At 44.3% G+C, this 12,045-nt stretch overlaps 1 protein-coding gene across 1 annotated transcript in view; it reads left to right on the top strand.

Moving 5' to 3' along the window:
- Positions 1 to 12,045, top strand: part of LOC129701888 (dihydropyrimidinase-related protein 3-like) — a 202,377-nt gene that overhangs the window by 161,042 nt on the left and 29,290 nt on the right. Inside the window, exon 15 of the mRNA XM_055643375.1 lies at positions 4,196 to 4,375. Coding sequence (XP_055499350.1) covers positions 4,196 to 4,375 — 180 coding nt within the window. The remainder of the gene's footprint in view (positions 1 to 4,195; positions 4,376 to 12,045) is intronic.

Here is a 12,045-nt window from a genome sequence, read left to right as displayed (position 1 = left end):
GTGACCGCCATCTTGTTTGGGATCCTCCCAACACCGTTTCACCTGCACAATCACCCAGAGTTTGGAGACCTCCAGCAAAAAACACTGTGAGATGCCCCAGAAGCACTCCATCCTGTTAAGTGCTCTGATACCCTCTGCCTTATTAGAATCTCTCCCCATTTCCCCCTCTGCCAGAGGGCTGGTTTTAAACCTACATGGTCTATCAGCTAGAAATATAACTGGTTGTGTAACTTTTGTTCCTAATGTGAATACAAGTTACTGTAACTCCAAGTTCCTGAAGAGACCTTGACAATTAAAATCCATTTTGTTTTCAAATTGTTTCAATTCCCTCCCCGTAAAGTGTTGTTTACCATCTTCTGGTGCTGTCAAATCCGTATAGCCCTGAATCATACTGTGAATGATCTCTGCAGAACTAGCCTGCCAGGAGGCACATGAATCTTGGCTGTTGTTCTGTCTCCCCCCTCTCTTCATGTTTCCTTGATGCCCATTATCCTGGACTAGCTTCAAGTACATAATCCCATAGGGAGTTCAAAGTAACGGCGTGGGTGAACCGAGAACCCAAGTTCACAGCTTGAAACCATGTGACCAAGGATCTTGACCGAAAATAACTTTGTGTGTCTTTTTTACTGTGAGCTGCCAATAGCTCGGCCTGTCATAGATTGTGGCCCTTGGAGTCAGCATCTCCTCGTTAGGAATACCATAGAAACAGAAAATAGGTGCAGGAGTAGGCCATTCGGCCTTTCAATATGATCATGGCTGATCATCGAAAATCAGTACCCCATTCCTGCTTTCTCCCCATAACCCTTGATTCCGTTAGCCCTAGGGGCTATATCTAACTCTCTCTTGAATACAATAACAAAGGGGATGCTGTGAATTCTAGTTCGTTCTGTTGTCCCTTTCAGAGCGGCTGAGGTGAAAATTCATAGCTGAGAGTTTTCATGATACACTGGAAGCAAGACTTCAAACTTGACTCTCTATTTAACTGTTTTATGGAAGCACCTTTGAATATAAAGCAACTTCATCTGGTTTTATTGTTCAGCAAAGCGTCTCTTAAAAGTGCTACCCCAGCTGTGTAAACATAGAAACATAGAAAATAAGTGCAGGAGTAGGCCATTCAGCCCTTCAATATGATCATGGCTAATCATCCAAAACAGTACCCCGTTCCTGCTTTCTCCCCATATCCCTTGATTCTGTTAGCCCAAAGAGCTAAATCTAACTCTTGAAAACATCGTGAATTGGCCTCCACTGCTTCCTGTGGCAGAGAATTCCACAGATTCACAACCCTCTGGGTGAAAATGATTTTCCTCATCTCAGTTCTAAATGGCCTACCCCTTATTCTTAATAAGGCTCCTGGCTCTGAACTCCCCCAACATGGATGTAGCCTGCATCTAGCCTGTCCAATCCCTTAAAAATTGTATCTGTTTCTATAAGGTCCACTCTCATCCTTCTAAATTCCAGTGAATATAAGCCTAGTCGATCCTTTCTGGGTTGTCTCAGTGATGTCTTCAGGTCACGGTTCCCCCAAACCCATCGCTGCTTTTGCAGCATTTCTTCCAGCTGTTTCCCATCTTTCAAATACAGTCTGTTTGTTGCCCTTGCTGGTTCTAAACCTCTTCCCATTTTGGGAGCAAAGGCAAATTTGCTACCCTGGGGAAATAAGTGAGAGTGAATGGTATTCGAGTGTAGGTTTGGATGGTAAGTGCGAGCAGGTTGATCCATATTGTGGTAGCTCACATCTGAATTGGACCCAGCCTCCAACTCTTTGCAGGATTCACAGCCAGTGATCAGATACTGTGCTTCAACCGAGGCAGCCTTGTTTGAAAGCAGTTTTATTGAGAGATCAAACTGAGCCAAATATTTACACAAAAGGGTACCTTGATTTTTATCAGGAGATGGAATCAAATGTCAACCTCGTCAGGTCAAGAGTGTTTAATTTTCATATATATCAAAACGAAAAAATGAAATTCTTACTAGCAGCAGCACAGCAGATTTGTAAACAGTTGAGAGTCATAGAGCGATACACCGTGGAAACAGGCCCTTCGGCACAACTTGCCCACACCGGCTAGCTACACTAGTCCCACCTACCCACATTTGGTACATATCCCACCAAACCTGTCCTATCTATGTACCTGTCTAACTGTGTCTTAAATGTTGGGATAGTCCCAGCCTCAACTACCTCCTCTGGCAGCTTGTCCCATGCACCCACCACCCTTTGGGTGAAAACGTTACCCCTCGGTTTCCTATTAAACCTTTTCCCCTACGCCTTAAACCTATGTCCTCTGGTCCTCGATTCACCTACTCTGGGCAAGAGACCCTGTGCATATACCCGATCTATTCCTCTCATGATTTTATATATAGATAATAGATAGATGGATATAATAAACACACAAAAAAGTCAATAAATAAAAAACAATATATCGCAAAAATGAACAAAAGCCTCCCTAGTGCAACCAAAACTCTTCATAGTTTGAACTTTAGTTGGCGTTTGTAGTGTTCAATAGCCTGATGGTTGTTGGGAAGAAGCTGTTCCTCAACCTGGAGGTCACTTTTCAACCCTTATACCTTCTTCCTGATGGGAGGAGTGAAATGAGAGCGGGGCCAGTGTGGGGGCCTGGGTCCTTGACGATACTGACTGCCCTTTTCAGGCAGCTCGTCTCCTAGATTTCTTTGATGGTAGGGTGGTCAGTGCCCATGGTGGACTGGGCAGTGTACAGCGCTTTTTTGTAATCTTCTATGTATTTTGGTGTTTGTGTTGCCGAACCAGTCCTTAATGCAACCAGTCAAAATGACCTTTACCTGAAGACGTTCAGCATCCCAAATCTCCTCAATCTGCTAAGAAATTAGAAGCATTCATGAGCATTCATTTTGATTGCATCAATGTACTGGGTCCAGGACAGATCTTCAGAGATGTGCATGCCCAGGAACTTGAAGTTGTTGCCTCTCTCCACCAACGGACCTGTCCATGACGACAGGTTTGTGGATCATCAGCCTTCCTCTTCTAAAGTCAACAATCAGCTCAATGTTACTGATGTTGAAAGCAAGGTTATTATTCTGGATCCATACAATCAGACAATCGACCTCCCTCCTATACTCTGTCTCATCATTATCTGTAATTCATCCAACAACAGTGGTGATGTCGGCAAATTTTTAGATGGAGTTAAAACTGTGTCCAGCTACATAGTAATGAGTATAGAGTGAGTACAGCAGAGGGCAGGGCACACAGACTTGATGGTTATTAAGGAGAATGTTTTTATTGTGGGTTTTGTTATTTTATTATATGTATGACCGCAAGGCAACAAAATTTCGTTCAGACCAAAAGGTCTGAATGACAATAAAAGATACTTTGACTTTGTTGGCAATTCTTACCGATTGCGGTCTGTTGATGAGGAAGTCCAGGATCCATTTGCAAAGGGATGTGCAGAGACAAAGTTTCCTGAAATGGGCAACAAATTTGGAGGGAATGTTTTAAAAGTAAGAGCAAAAGATGCTGGAAATGCACAGCAAGCCAGACAACACTCGTGGAGAGAGAAATAGCGTTAACGCTCCAGGTCAAAGATCCTACCGAGCTGGGAAACGAGAGAAAGCAGGTCAGTGTTAAGTTGCAACAAGAGACCACGGATGCTGGGATCCGGGAACTGCAACATGCTTTCTACCTGAAGAAGCTCAGAAGAAGGGTCCCGGCCCGAAATATTGCCTGCCCCTTCCTCCCACAGAGGTTGCCTGGCCCGCTGAGTTCCTCCAGCACTTTGTGTTTTGCCCAAGATTCCAGCATTTGCAGTTCTTTTTGTTTCATTCTCACTTTCGCAGCTCTGACAAGGGTGTTCAATCTGATGATGATAAGTGTTTCCAGCATGTTTTTATAAGAGGTTTCAAACATGTGTTTTTAAATTTTTTACATTCTACTTGTTTGTTTGCTGGAACGTAATGGGAACACTTTGACTTTCATACAAGATAAACGGTAGTTGTGTCAGCCACATGTTCGACATCCCCCACCATTTTTCTGCCTTCCTTTTGCACTGTTAATGAAAGGGCTCTATTGTTGATGTAATATTGTTGAAACAATTTTGGCTTCATTTTTACTGCCCGTCTAAATTAATTAAGATTTAGCACTTTGTAATTTTTATGCTGATTTTAAAGCATGTGAATATCTTTGTTAATAGTTTCTTTGTGCTCTTTTTCTCCTTGCTGCACTTAGGCTGCCGAGTACAATATCTTCGAAGGGACAGATTTGTGCGGGGCTCCTGTTGTTGTCATTAGCATGGGGAAGATCGTGCTGGAAGATGGAAATCTGCATGTCACCCCAGGAAATGGCCGCTTTGTCCCCTGCAAGCCCTTCTCAGACTACGTACACAAGCGTATCAAGGCACGGAAACAGGTAAAGTGCCCACCGTCCACCGTCCACTGGAATAGTCTTTGAATAACATTGTATCATGGCTGTGATATTGACACACATGCCTTCAGATCCCTAGATCCTGCTCTTTGGAATTAATCTCCACTCCTGTCCTAAGTCCTTCTTTACAACCTGCCGTATTGATCAACTTATTTAATGATCATCTCTGCCAAGGGTTCCCAACCTGGGGTAAATTTACTGCATTTGTGCATATTTTTTCTCATTGACTGAACTGTGTTTGGTCCCAGTATACCGGTATCTCTTCATCATTAGTTGTTCATAAATAAGTGAAATACCATTGTTATATGCTCTTAAAGTTGCCCGGGGTAAACGGGATAAAAGAGTTTGAGAACCCCTGATCTATGCCCTGTATGGTTGAGTGTCTGATCAAGTTGCTTTGAAGTGTCTATGTTTTTTCTTTACTGGATGCGCAATAAAAATGTAGGTTATTGGTAGGAATAACAATTGATGAAACGTCGGATGCTGACAGGAGACCTATTAGAGGTTTTGTAAAATGATGAGAGACATTGATCAGATAGACAGTCAGAACCTTTTTCCCAGGGTCGGCACAAACTCAGTGGGCCAAAGGGCCTGTTTCCATTCTGTACCTCTAAACTAAAACTAACCTAAAGGCCCTTCAGCCCTCGATGTCCATGTTGAACATGATGCTGACTTAAACTACTCCGCCGGAACTATAGCCCTCTATTCCCTGCATATTCATCGGCTCATCTAAAAATAAGTTAAACCACTTCTATATGTGTGGCAGGCTTTTGCAGTTGATTAAAAACCCATTGAACTGGAGAGTGGTTGGTGGCAGAAGAAGGTATTGCAGCACAGAACACCAAAGGAGATCCTTGGTAGACAAAAGTATTGGAGAAACTCAGCGGGTGCAGCAGCATCTATGGAGCGAAGGAAATAGGCAACGTTTCGAGCCGAAACCCTTCTTCAGACTGAGTCAGTCTGAGTCAGGTCAGTCAGATGAAGGGTTTTGGCCCGAAATGTTGCCTATTTCCTTCGCTTCATAGATGCTGCTGCACCCGCTGAGTTTCTCCAGCACTTTTGTCTGCCTTCGATTATCCAGCATCTGCAGTTCCTTCTTAAACACAGGAGATCCTTTTTCTCTGTGGCTATCAAACTGTACAACTCCTCCCCCTTCTGTCATGGGATGGATTGACTCCCCTTCCCCCCCCCCCCCCCCCCCCCCCCCCCCCCCCCATCTTTGCACATCCCCAATCCTGGACTTTAATTTCATGTTTGCATGTATCTTGTTGCGTTTTATCACTGTTGGCAGACCCATTTCCCTCCTGGGGTAAGTATATTTCTATCGTATTACATCAAGCCAGCAGCAGATATGCAACCTCCTCGTGTGATCATTCAATGACGGCTTGGTTCAGTGACAATGTGGTGCTCATTTAGTCCTCTACGGCAGAGTTACACTTGGAGAAGGAGGGTTAGGCTTTCCGTGGATTTGGTGGTCCTGATGGGCCTGGCTTCTGTGCCGTGTAGCTCTATGACTCGAGTGCTTGAAAGGGAGCAACCAGAATTGGTGCTTCAGCGGCTGGGTGCCACTTGCCGATCACCGGTGAGAGGTTTGCCATTGTTACTAGGCAGTGATTGCAGACCAGAGATTTAGGGCGACACCGTAGAATTGCTGCCTTGTACCGCTAGAGACCTTGGTCTGGTCCTGACTATGGGTGCTGTCTGTACTGAGTTGGTACTCTCACCCTGTAACCGCGTGAATTTTCTCCGGGTGCTGCGGTTTCCTCCCACATTCCAAAGACGTGCAGGTTTGTAAGTTAATTGTTGTCTGTAGATTGTCCCTAGTGTGTAGGATAGAACTAGTGTACAGGTGAACATTGGTTGGCACGGACTCGGTGGGCCAAAGGCCTGTTTCCACGCTGTATCTTTAAACTAAACTAAACTAAATTGTGCTGGGAGGAGTGCATGCTGGGAGCAGGAGAGTGGCGAGGTAAACCAGCACTGCACCTGGTGCTGGCAAACAATGGTAATTCCATGGCCCTCCACCCTTCCCTTCACACCCACGAGATCAGCCCTGCAATGACGGCCTGTTCAGACAGGCTTTGCTTCGATAAATCTGCCTTCCCAGAGACGAGGAAGGGATTCAGAGAGCAACAGACAGGCAGTCCTGGACTCGGCCTAAGAGACGATTTATTACTCTCGCCCCCCCAATTTTAAATGCCGTGATGTGGCCAGTGGCGGGTATGCAGAATGTCTGCCTTTGCGTTCTCGCTCTCTCACTCTCTCTCTCACCCCCCCAACCTGCAACGTCACTTTCCACAATCTGAAGATGCTGAGTATTTGTGCAAGAGCTCAAGAAAGATAAACACTGTCAAGAAGAGTAACCAGCTGAAAGGCCCATTGCTAAATCAGGAAGGGATCAGCGGGTGTCTGTTCACTCGTTCAGCATTTAATTCCAGCAGCTTGCCAAGGCTTTTTGTGAGTTGTAGCCTCACTCCGAGGATCAGGTTGAACCTTCCAAATGCTGGGCATTCACCTCCGACTAAACTGGCAGAACACTGTCAAAAGCAGGCTTTTAAAAATCTTATCGACAAGTTTAAAACGTTTCATCGAGCGAGGTTGGAGCGAAACGTGATTTTGTCATTTATTTGTGGATGTCCACAGGTTCTGGCTCCATTTATTAATGTGCCAGGGCCTGGCTGATCGTGGTTCCAGCTGCTTCCCCAACACCCCACAGATTGCCTTGTTCCCCAGCCCAATGGAACGCTTCCCCCCAGCATGTACTCCTGCATGTCAGTTCCTCTAATTCCCATAATGTCTCCCCCGACCCCCACAAACTACCCAACCTTGCTGCCTGCCCACAGTATTCCTCATCCATTGAGTATAGAAATTGGGAGGTTATGTTGCAGTTAAATAATATGTTGGTGAGACCGCATTTAGAATATTGTGCCCAGTTCTGGGCACCATGTTATAGGAAAGATATTTTCAGGCTTGAAAGGGTTCAGAAAAGATGTACAAGGATTTTGCCAGGACTCGAGGGTGTGAGGTATAGGGAGAGGTTGAATAGGCTGGGCCTCTATTCCATATGATCTTCTGATCTTATAAAAGTACACACAATCATGAGAGGAATAGATTGGGTAGATGCACAGTCTATTACCCAGAGTAGGGGAATCAAGGACCAGAGGACATAGGTTCATTAAATAGGAATCCGAGGGGTAACTTTTTCAAACAAAGGGTGGTGGGTGTATGGAACAAGCTGCCAGAGGTAGTTGAGGCTGGAATTATCCCATCGTTTAAGAAACAGTTGGACAGTTACATGGATAGATCAGGTTTGGAAGGTTATGGACCAAGCACAAGCAAGTGGGACTAGGATAGCTGGGACATTGTTGGCCAGTGTGGGCAAGTTGGGCCGAAGAGCCTGTTTCCACACTATCATTCTATGACACTGCGGTAAATTATTTGTGCAGAATCACAAGAAATATCAAGATGAAATGATTAAATTACAATTCGGATTTTAAATCAGACAAACCAAAAATAAAATATTGAAGCCAGAACATTGGGAGATATTAAATAGCATAGGGACTATCTGCAGGGAAACACCTCAAAATAAGTTAAATGCTAAGCAACCTAACCAAAGAGTAACCTTCGTGGATGTTAGATAAGAGTTGCAGTGGTCAGAATCTAAGGAAACAAATTATTCCAAAGTAATAGGATTCAGAATTAAAGGACATTCTTTTCGAAAGGAGATGAGAATAAATTTATTTTGTCAGAGGGTGGCGAATCTGTGGAATTCTTTGCACAGAAGGCAGTGGAAGCAAAATCAGTGGATTTATTTAAGGCAGAGATAGATACATTCTTGATTAGTACGGTTGTAAGAGGTTATGGGGAGAAGGCAGGAAAACGGGGTTTGGAGGGAAAGATAGATCAGCCATGATTGAATGGTGGAGTAGACTTGATGGGCAGAATGGCCTAATTTTACTCCGATCACTTATGATCTAATCGCTCAATATTTACGTATTTGTCATCCACTGCGGTAGATGGCAAGTCTCATGGAAACCCATCATTTCTCTGCTTCAGCCACAGATTCTGCTGCATTACAGTGTTTGCAGCTTCCAAGAATAACAAGGTGTTTCTGAAGAAGGGTCTCGACCCGAAACGTCACCCATTCCTGCTCTCCAGAGATGCTGCCTGTCCCGCTGAGTTACTCCAGCATTTTGTCTCCGTCTAAGGTGTCTCTAAATTTTTAGTAGTTATACAGGTGCGGTGTGGCACAATTATTCAATAGCCTGTAACGTCATCAGTTTAGTTTATTGTACATTGTCACGTGTACCGAGGTACAGTGAAAAGCTTTTGTTGCGTGCTATCCAGTCAGCGGAAAGATAATACATGATTACAATCGAGCCATTTACGGTGTGTGCAGATACATGAAAAGGGAATAACGTTAATGCAAGGTAAAGCCAGCAAAGTCTGATCAAGGAAAGTCCGACGGCCACAAATGAGGGAGGTGGTAGTTCAGCACTGCTGTTGTGGTAGGATATGTGATATGTTGTAGGATTCAACACCTGATTGTCTAGGTGCTGCACAACCTGGGGGGTTGTTACAGGTGTCAGAGGTTATGGGGAGAAGGCAGGAAAATGGGGTTAAGAGGGATAGATAGGTCAGCCATGATTGAATGGTGGAGTCGACTTGATGGGCCGAATAGCCTAATTCTACTCCTATTCCTTATGACCTTAAACTGTGTGGGGTGGTGTTGCACAGGCTGCTTTAGCTTATGATTCAGTTGAAGGTAGACACAAAATGCTGGAGTAACTCAGCAGGACAGGCAGCATCTCTGGAGAGAAGGAATGGGTGACGTTTTGGGCCAGGACCCTTCTTCAGAGACACCTTGTTATTCTTGGAAGCTGCAAATCAACCACGTGCTGTCAGGGTAAGGAAGGTATGCACTGACTAAAATTATAAAGTGATAATTATTAAATATAAATAGTAAAGGCACGGGAGAATTATGCCTACCAAAGAGATCGATCTCTTAGGTAGGATTCATTCTCCGTGCATTTCATGCGCAGTGCTTGCAATAGTGTGTGCAGCCCATGTGCCGTCGATGCTGCTTCAAGCCATCAATTTCAAGGGGAGCTGAAGGCAGCTGAAATTCCCTTTGCACCGTGGACTGTGTACTGCACATGCGCAGCACAAGTTTCTTGGCGGGTTTTTCAAACATGGATTGTCATTATCTTAAGAAACAAAGAGAGAAGAATGGAGTTTGTGTACAAATAATGTGGTAAGTAGATTTCTTTGAGCTATATGTTTTTAAATACCGTATTTCCCGGCAATGAAGACACTATTTATTACCAAAAAATAAGGCAGGAAAATATACCTACATATTGGAGGCAGAAGGTTAGGTTGTTAGCCAAGAAAGATAGACTTGGCTATCCCTCAGTACAGCAACATCAAGAACGATTCAGTAATTCAGAATGAAGGAGATTTAGAAACCTTGGGCAAATTGAATTGTTACTTTCTTTATTTTAATTTTTTTGAGCGTGAGAAATTCTACATCCCGCCAGCCTTCTTTCAAAATTTAGCAACTCAAAATGGGGGGTGCCTCTTCGACGCAGGTGCGTCTTCATTGCGGGGAAATATGGTACTTTATTAAGAGATATGGCTTTTGAAGACTTTACAAAAGTTGACTAACAGCTTACGGAAAGGAGAACAATCTGCACATACGCGGTTTAAGATTTTTTAAAAGCCGACTGACTGCCTACCCTGAGTAATTCCTCACGGCACATGCCTGCTGCAAACACTGGTATGCAGCAGGATCTGTTCACTGTACTGTGATGGTAATTGTGCCGTATCACAGGCTTAGTGAGTGCGATACACTGTGGGGTCACCTTTGGACTGCCAGCGTTATCATGCTTTTTTTTTTGTCAATCAAAAATAAATGTATTCAATTACGATACAAAATACTATTTACAAACAAAACCATGGTAACACACCCACTGCCATAATACAAGATCACTAAATTATCTATGACACTAAATTTTCAAATAACTCTAATACAATTCTTATCGAGGACACATTCCACGGACCGCGGTGCCCAGCGTTATGCTGATCACAACCAAGTCTGTGGGCCGTCCACGGACAATCTGCACTTACAGTCCGTTCACCCCTCCACATTTGTTCTGGCTGACGGCCCCTGGGATGGATTATTATGTAAAGGTTTGGAGTGGCACACTTCCACTTCAGCTTGCGAGTACTCTGTTGGTTTTAATTAATTTTTATTTGAGGTCTGCAGTCGTGAGGTTTTAATTTGGAACGTGCGGCGAGCAGAACAGTGCTATGTATAATGCGGCCGGATGTAACGGGATATCACATTACGTCCCAGCGCTGGGTACTCGGAGGCGACAGAACACGAGAGTGCATTGGCCTTTGTGCAACGAGAACAAAACCAACACAGCCACCTCACCCACTGCCTTTCATTTCACTGTAAGAAAAACATGGAATTTTCCAATCTCCCCTCTCGATTTTCTTCCCACTAATTCTTGTCAAACAAAGAAGTTATAAGCCCCCTGTGCAAAGCATTAGCGGGTCAGAACAGTGAGCCTTGATATCTGAAGCCAAAAGAGAAAGGTTCTCTGCCCTGTGCTTGCAATGTATCAGGTGACAGCACATTTAAAGCCAGATCGGAGATTTAATATTATTTTTATTTTTGTGAGCACTTAATGGAATTTATACATTGTTAACAGCCATTGGGGCACTGTGACCCAAGTGCCCCAGACAGTCTCAAGCAGACTGTACTGTGAACAAAGCGGATGAGTTGTGTGCAGGAGTTCAGGGAAGAGGGACACCCACCTCTGCCCTGTGGGGTGGATGCATGCATGCAGCAAGCACTTTGCTTTGCTCCAACATAGTTGCCAGGAGGTCCCAGGACCCAGCAGTTAGCAGACGCACTGTTCTAGGCAGAACACAGACCACGATGGTGGTCTTGGATCTCAGCCTGAGTTGGGGTCAAGGTCAATTATCCACAGATCTCCTCATCTGGGTAAGGGACAGTTCAGTGTCTGGAGCACCTTTACTGAAATGTTACAATCATTGACTGCCGGCACATAATAGGGGGATTTTGTCAGTCCTGTTCCTTCGTTCTATCCTCATGATTTATTCACTCTCTCTCTCCAGGCCCTGCCTCTTTAGAATCAAATTCCCCTTTCACTCTCCTAGCTGGCAGTGAGTTCCAGCTCCCCATTTCTCTGAGTTAAACACTTCTCCTTCTGCACACACCACTGGCCTTTTGCATCTTTGGCCCAAAACATTTAAACCTCTGCCCCCCTGCAGTGGGTCATACCTACATCATTAACCTGACAAGACGAGGTAGTTTAGTTTATTATTGTCACGTGTTCCAAGGTACAGTGAAAAACTTTTGTTTGCGTGCTGTCCAGTTAAAGAAAAAAATTATACATGATTACAATCAAGCTGTCCAGTGTACAGATTAATGATAAGTGTACAACATTTATTGCAAGATTAAGGTCATAAGGAACAGAGTAGAATTAGGCCATTCGGCCCATCAAGTCTACTCTGCCATTCAAACATGGCTGATCTATCTCTCCCTCCTAATCCCATTCTCCTGCCTTCTCCTCATAACCTCTGACACCTGTACTAATCAAGAATCTATCTATCTCTGCCTTATA

The sequence above is a fragment of the Leucoraja erinacea genome, chromosome 11 (assembly GCF_028641065.1).
Source record: "Leucoraja erinacea ecotype New England chromosome 11, Leri_hhj_1, whole genome shotgun sequence".
NCBI lineage: Eukaryota > Metazoa > Chordata > Chondrichthyes > Rajiformes > Rajidae > Leucoraja > Leucoraja erinaceus.
This window is presented reverse-complemented; position numbering and strand designations above follow the sequence as displayed.